The sequence below is a fragment of the Strongylocentrotus purpuratus genome, unplaced genomic scaffold, assembly GCF_000002235.5.
Source record: "Strongylocentrotus purpuratus isolate Spur 01 unplaced genomic scaffold, Spur_5.0 spur5_scaffold_16, whole genome shotgun sequence".
NCBI classification, from domain to species: Eukaryota; Metazoa; Echinodermata; class Echinoidea; order Camarodonta; family Strongylocentrotidae; genus Strongylocentrotus; species Strongylocentrotus purpuratus.
In genome coordinates this window covers 24,094,234-24,102,156 of record NW_022145601.1, presented here as the reverse complement: position 1 = coordinate 24,102,156, position 7,923 = coordinate 24,094,234, and the positions used below count along the sequence as shown (strand labels likewise).

The window sequence follows — 7,923 nt, the reverse complement described above, 5'->3', positions numbered from 1 at the left end:
GTTGAACCTCATGAATATGAATGACATTATTTACATACAAACTGTACCGGACACGTGGCAGAAAAATATCATGTTTATTCATGAGGTACTTAGACGATCGACCAGACAGCACTCTACTCTAATAAACTCGCCTTCAATTTACCTCGGCCCTAAATCTACAAAAAATAAAACCTTGCACGACCCCAAATCGAACAAACAAATAAACAAGAAGCAAAATGGATCGAGTTGATATACTTCCCAGAATGAACCATTTTTAAACGAAATCATTGTTTAGAGTAGTCTTTGAAATAATTATGTCAAAGAGTTTAAAGGTACTATGTCCCATTTGCAGGCCAAAAAATGAAAAAGTTAAATTCCAACTGCATTTGAAAGATAATACTAATTTAGAACTTCCCTAAAAATGGTGGGGCTTGAAAATATCTTCAAGTGGGAAAATAACGACTATTAGTTGTCAAATCGACTTTAGGGCTACAGAGCCCAAAAGTAATAGTCTTGATTTTCAGACAATTGTACCGAATGGTCATACGTTTTATGCTGCGCAAAGATTCAATCAGTTTAATCTTGGCCATCACAAGAAGTGGGTTATTGATGTAGACAAATGCTTATGTACCCTTTACAACTCTTTTCATGTATGTTCTTACCAAAGAAGAAAAAAAAGCCAGTCAGTCACTCAATAGTGTCTGACAGTGAAGTCTAGCAAGTAAACGGGTTTCCTTGCATAATTCGAATATGAGGACACTGCTAACGTTTAAATTTCACAGATATGACATACATGACTTATTCATAATTCCTGCAAAGTTCTACAGAATTTGAGGTTGGCTGCAAAAGGGACATAGTATCTTTAAAGGTAAAGACCAGTATTGGAAACGCCCCAATTTCAAAAAATGAAATGGAAGCTCTCATTACCAATCATGTGAAAGAATATGTTTTAACTAATACATGATGATAAAAAATTTGCCGGGAAACCGTCTACTAATTCATATATTTGGTAAATTTGTTCCTCTCATGGTCTGTGAGAGATATAGGGGAGTCCCAACATCTTTCTGTGTATAGTGCTTGTAACTTTACGAAGAATGGGCCAAATTTCTTATCATTTTGATGATTCCAGAACCTTGCAGATGCTAAATGCTAGATGATCAACCTTTTCTGATCGATTCCACAACGTTTCTTTCACAATTCAATCGCATGACCATAACTGGTCTTTACCTTTAAGGGACATTGAAAAACTAACAAACAGAAGCATTAGTTGCACTGCAAGTATCCAACACGGAACCGCATTTTTTTAAGGTTCGAACTGGTAGTGATAGAAAAATAAAATCTCACTGAATGTTAAAAATTACAAATAAATGACATGTGCCAAACGATTTTGGTATAGGGGCTTAGTAATGAGCATAGAAAGATAAGGAAATCAAGGTAAGTATAAGCCCGACACCATTGTGCTCAACATGGGTCACTATGTGCAAATGAGAGTGCGGCTTTTATTGAAGATTATTTCCAGCAAGTTTTTGTGAGTTTTTTCTTATTTCACTGGTTCAAAAAACTAATCTACTGCAGGATAAACAATCCAGAATGACACCTATACCCCCTGGACAACCATGCTTCGGTTAACTACCCCTAGAAAACCAGGCGCCCATCCTCAGGGGGGGGGGGGGGGGGGCGACGGGTGAGCACTATTTTATTGGGGGGCCCGAAAATTTGAAAAAACGCACCCCCCCGCCCTTGAGCGCCAGGGGGGGGGCATCTTAAAAAAAAGGTAAAATTAACGGGGGTTTTCCCCAAATGGGTCCCCCTGGACCTCTTTCTTTAATTTTTTTAATTTAAAATTATAAAAAAACGCTTTGATATAATTTGTTGTAGTTAATGCTCATACAACCTCCACCCCCCCCCTCCTAGTGGTAGTTGTCTGGGGATAGTTGTCCGGGAGTAGTTGTCCTAGGAGTCGTCCGAGAGGGTTACCGTAGTACATTATAGATGGTGGTTATCCTGTGGTTTTCCGGGGGTGGGTGTCCAGGGGGGGGGGGTAGTTGTCTGGGGGCAGATGTCCTAGGGGTCAGTTGTCCGAAAGGTAGTTGCCCTAGAGGGTGGCTGTCCTAGGTGTAGTTGTCCTAGGGACAGACGCGGATCCAGGATTTCTTAGGGGTAGGGGCCCAAATTTGAAATCAATTTTAAATTTAGTGTGCTGAAATTTGAAAATCGTGCCTGCCAAAATTTCGCTCAGTGGTGGGGGGGGGGGGGAGTCAGCACTACTTTATTGGGGGACCCGAAAATTTGAAAAATCGCACCCCCCCCCCCCTTGAGCGCCAGGGGGGGGGGGGGGGCATCTAAAAAAAGAGGTACAATTAACGGGTTTTTACACGGGTTTTTTCCTAAATGGGCCGGTCCCCCAGGCCCCCCCCCCCGCCTGGATCCGCCACTGCCTAGGGAGGTAGTCGTCTAGGCGTCCTAGACTCCTTGAGGGTAGTTGTCCTAGCTAGAATGTGGTTATCCTAGGGTTGGTTTCTCCTCGTTTGGTTCCTAACGGAACGTTGAGGAGCCTATACCAAAGAAGAAGAAGAATCAGTAAGAAGATAATATTATTTTGTCTGCGGTACGATTGTATAGCAGTCGTTGTCAGGCTATTCCACAATAATTAAAGTGTATTTTTGTGTTATTTGTTTGTATTGGGAGTCATCAAGAGGGATGACAGAAGGAATAATAATGTGAATACAGATCAGCTAGACCAACTTCGTTCGTCCTCGGTCGGCCGAGTACGATAGGTGAATAGAGCGAGTTATGCTAACGCCGAAATGTTTTCTAGACTCGACGTTAATCTTATTGATAGTTAAATAGCCTACTGAGCGTTGATGTACACAAGCAACTTTCCGTCACGGAGGAAAGTATTCCTCTGGATGTTAGTAAGTCGTTTTTCTTGCTTTATTTGTAATGAAACCTAGATTCTATAAGATCAGTCGAACACCTTGCTTCAATCTGAAAGAAAAACCGTGCTTTAAGAATAGGAAATGACTTGTTTGAGTTTGTATGTTGTGTATGAGTGTGCGTGTTATTGTTCGCCGGGCGAGCTGCCGGAGGCTGAGGCGTCCAGATCCAGGCAGTCGTAGCCGTACCACTGCAGCGAACGCTGAGCTGAGACCCATGCCAGCGCCAGGGCCAGCTCCAGTGAGACGAGTGAGGGGGGCGTGGACATGGATGTGGTCATGTGGATAACATAACTTGTAACTTAGACCGTATCCTTACACTACTTTAATTAGCCTGAAAGACGCCCTAGAAATGTAGAACAGAAAATACATTGTCAATGTACGCTCTCTTCTTTGGCACCTGGGCCTGGGTTTCAAACTCACCACAAAATGATATAGAGTAAAGGAGCCCGTTTTCGGCCACTTAAGACAAAATCCTATTTTTAGGACTCTTTACTTCCTATTTATTATCATTTCTTGTTCAATCATGAAGCAAATATTATTATTATTTAAACAAAAAAAGAATCCCAGAAAAAAATCACGAATTGCCATGACACTATTCATTTCAATTTTCACTGTTTTGGAGCCCGTTATCGGCCGAGCGTTTCAGTTTACGGCCGCATGTACAAAGTCAATAGGAAGCGCTCGCGCGCGCCGTGCGTTTCCGCGCTGATGTACAGCACAAGCGGGCGGAGCAGGTATCCCACGCCGGAGCTCCCTGGTGCTCGCCTGGCCGAAGACGGGCACAGCGGTGATCGGAAGTTGGAATCTGAATTAGACAGAGATATCGTGTGTGCGTCGCGGTGTGCGGCTGCATTGATTTAATACATGCGATGAGATACTTTCGAGCTTGCGACCAGCACAAAATCGGGCTTTGAATCTGAAAAATACTTGAAATAAAGCTCATTTTATGGTACCCATATTTCTTACAGACACGCGTAAGATACTCGATTTTTCAGATTTGGGTAGCGGGACCGGCGATTACATCGCTAAAATGTGATATTTTAGGATATATTTTCCATTGCAAATGTGGTTCTTCAGTGACACTGGCATGGTATGGTTTGTGTGGGATATGTGTTATGCTATTATGCGATGTATTTTAGAGTGATTTTACCTTGCATCCAACCAATCGGCCGAAAACGGGAGCTGGCCGATTACGGGCTCCTTTACTCTAGATCTAGATCTACTAGATCTAGACTAATATATTAAATAGATATCTATCTCACATGTTTTCGATAATAATGAGCTAACAGATGTGATTACCATTATAGTACAGCCAAGCTGACGTCTGACGAGAGTCTGCTATGTTCATTCTGCTGCAATCGCAAATACATGCTGCGTACATGAAAATGTCAGATTTGAGATTTCATATTGCCAATTTGATGCTGACTTTACGATAATAGCTATGAATTTAGTATGCTAAGTTTTGCATAGGGACTTGCAAAATTTACAGACACCCTCCGCACGCGCCTTTTTACACTGATTGTTATTGTTGTAAAGTACGTAGGCCTAAAAGGAAGGCATTTTCGCATACACTGCATGTATTTGCGATTGCACACATCTTCAGTCGTATATTGTACTTAAAACATTGATGTGTGTGTACAATATGTAAATGTATAATTTCAATTTAATATTTCAGGCCGTGTAACCGATGATGGGAAGTAACTGGAAATTGATAGTGTAACACATCAGAAAGATTCCAAGATGGTAGTGAGTAGAATCCTGTCGCTCGCACTCGGCCTCGTTGCCGGAGTGATGTTTGCCATCATTTGGAGCAAGTACGAAGACTACTCGACTGTTCTCGACACCAAATTCAAATCTCATTTCAGGTTAGAAGATGATAAGGAACATAGAATAGAGAGGATGACAGGAATCCAGCGTGGACAAAAAACAAACAATATGAGCCACAGTGGCAGTGTTCAAGCAGGAATCGGCAAAGAGCCATTAAAATACGGGGTCGGTGGAAACAGTTTCTATCTCAAATTTGATAAACCACTCCCGAATTCCGCCACGGGATCCCTGAAAGCGAAGGAACAACTCGAGCTGGCAAGTTGGGAGATGTTTGATCCTGAACATGATGCCGATAAGTTAAAGTCAGCCTTATCAGTCTTTTGCGTCATCACGATCGGGAAATCAAGTATAAATTCGTTTGGTAAATCTTCGTTTCAGTCATGGACGTCGCACTGCAATGACTTTGTCATGTTGAGCAATACAGACGACGAGAAATATAATGTGAAGAATGCCGGCCTGCCTGAGGGGCCTGCAAATTCATGGGAGCGGACGAAGAAGGTCATGAGCTACGTTGTAAGCAACCACCCTGATTATGACTGGTACGTGAAGGTAGAACATGATACCTTTTTAGTCGTGGAAAACTTTCGCTACATGCTGCTTATGCACCAGTCACGGATCCAGGGCTTCGCAGGGCACGTCTTAACCAGTACAAACCAGCGCGGTTCCATAGTGGCTCTGAGCAAAGAGGCCGCCGTCAAAGCCGTAGAGATCTTTCCGGAGTGTGGAAGCCGCTATGGAGGTATGCAGGACTTCAATGAGCTTGAAGCATGCCTGAAAAGAGCTGGAATCTCATCGAGTCAAGATGGTCGAGATGGCGATGGGGTCAGTCGTTTCCAGATGGTTCTAGTGAAACCTTCATTACCGATGAATGCTCACCAGTCCTTAGACTGGGCATGGAGATATATTGACAATCCAGAGAAAATGGTAAGTTTGACTCAACACCAGCAAATAAAGTACATGTACATGTATACAGTCCTGCTTGGTTTTTGGCGACGATTGCTCTGCATTCACTACATGTATCTAACACTAAGCAAACTCCATGGCCCGAATTCACAAAGAAGGTTTGTCGACAAACCAAGGTTTTCGTGCGTCAATTGACGCATTTTGACGCATTTTTACAAACCAGGTTTGTAAAAAATGCGTCATAACGCGTCATATGACGTACATAAACCAAGGTTTGTCAACAAACCTCCTTTGTGAATTCGGGCCTTTATCTTTAACCATGGACCAGATACTATACATGTACCTGTGCCTTAGTTCTAATCCTTAATTAATAAAAACCCAATAAATGTATCCTGTTCACAAATGTATTTCAATTTACACGTGTATACTCTCTCAAACTCTTGGTTACCAGCTATTTGATTAACCTATGCATAATAACATCTCTGTTAATGGAATGTCAGGACTCAGTAGCCTCTGGCAAGCTTTAGTCATCAAGAGAAACTTTTGTATAAAAAGCATGCAAAAATTAGTAAACAAATCTAACCCATGTTGAAGGCTAAAACAGATTTTGAGGCTTTTCTGTCAAATTTAATTAATAATGAATTTCCAGAGATGAGTTTTACATGCATCATGATATCTTGACAATGTTCACTATATCCATGCTAATTTTTTCAAGGATATTATTCTTTGTAGTGTGTGTACGGTATACAGTAAAAGTGTACATCCAAGGTTGTCTTCTTTTGGGGGAGAATAGAGTGGGGAAGTGTGACGTCATCAAAAATCTATTTCCTATAGGAACTCAGTGTTTTATTGCTCTGGCTCATAACATTATGAGCCACATCAATATAACACTGAGTTCCTATCGGATATATTTTTATTCAGATTGTCATATCTCAGCCAATACTTAACATATTCAATTGGTTTTCGACATTTGGACATAATTTTTTTAATGGTCTTTCAGAAAATGAAGAAAAAATTGAGAAATTCCCAATTTTTATGATGACACAGGGTAAGGCTGTTGATAATCTGTCAACAAAATGAGCTCCAGCTCCTACATGTACATGTATGTTTAATAATTTGTTGTAATTTTTCATTTTGTTTGGGCTGTTTAGGGACAAGAGGACTGCTGTCGAGACTACCCTGTAAGCTTTCACAACCTGAGACCAAACACTCTATACCTAATGGACTACATGGTCTACCATATGAGACCCTTTGGAATCGGCAACTATGCCTGCACAGCGGAGCAGAAGGCAGCAGAGATTGAATAGCCCTAAAGCCACCCTAAATCTTTTGCAATTGGAAAAAAAAGTTATAAACTACAACTTTGCAAACAAAAATCTAAGGTAATAAACCATGATCCACTCATGATTATGAGTATCAGCATCACAGAAGCGTAGAGCAGCAGAAGTGAGAGAAAGACGCCCTCACACACAGCCTGGTGGAAATCATCGGAATCGATGGATAAACCCACCAACAACAATGTTTATGAGAGTTCATGGGACACCAAAACAACGAGTATTTGAAATTTAATAAAACTACAAGCTGGCATGACTGCAGAGCTGAATGCTTTCGCAAGGCACATAAAACTTTGAGTACTGGTATTTATCGCACTCACCCTATGATCGTTCATGGTTTATAACATCGAGTAAATTTAATCAAGTTCCGTGCGTGAGCTCACGCACGCCAGCTATTCTCCACTCCTGACGACGAATAGTCAACCTGTTCGAAACGTCGAGCCACTCATCCTCTCCAAGCGCTATAGTTAATTCTCCTTAGAACTATAAGCTAAGAAAGATAACCAACAGTCTTTTTCAAGACTACAACAACTGTCCTTTTCAGGACTACACACCCTCAAGAAAGATTACAGAGAGTCCATTTTAGGACTCCACAATCCTCCCTCTCTCTAACATGGTGCACCCGCAAGCCTACATATAATACAGGTAACTGTACCACAGTATTTCAATGATAATTACTGACTCAATTTCCAATAAATGGGACCAAACCGTATCCACAACATAAGGCTTAGTGAGAAAAGATTTGTCATTACTGCCCCTCTTGTTCACAGCTTTAGCAAATGAGAAGGGGTTTTTGTTATAGTTGTAATTTTATATATATTTTAAACTCTGTAACATTTAAAGATGGCCTTACATGTAGATATGTACATAACTTTGTACAATATTAGTTCAAAGTTCTCAACGTAGAATTTCACGTATCCATGTTTCATATTATGTTGTGT

The 7,923-nt window shown here is 41.2% G+C and overlaps 1 protein-coding gene across 1 annotated transcript; it reads left to right on the top strand.

Annotated features, from left to right (window-relative positions):
- The first annotated feature begins 2,832 nt into the window (after positions 1-2,832).
- LOC100893052 (glycoprotein-N-acetylgalactosamine 3-beta-galactosyltransferase 1) lies at positions 2,833-7,018 on the top strand. The gene is made up of 3 exons (XM_030987095.1): positions 2,833-2,894; positions 4,594-5,669; positions 6,800-7,018. The coding sequence occupies exons 2-3, from the start codon at positions 4,659-4,661 to the stop codon at positions 6,953-6,955; spliced, it is 1,167 nt and encodes a 388-aa protein (XP_030842955.1). The 5' UTR covers positions 2,833-2,894; positions 4,594-4,658; the 3' UTR covers positions 6,956-7,018.
- Positions 7,019-7,923: the final 905 nt, after the last annotated feature.

What these genes read in the sequence shown, in the direction of transcription:
- LOC100893052 (XM_030987095.1), top strand. Translation starts at nt 4,659, where the DNA reads ATGGTAGTGAGTAGAATCCTGTCGCTCGCACTCGGCCTCGTTGCCGGA. An exon ending in TTGACAATCCAGAGAAAATG is followed by an intron (nt 5,670 to 6,799) that starts GTAAGTTTGACT and finishes TGGGCTGTTTAG; the next exon opens with GGACAAGAGGACTGCTGTCG.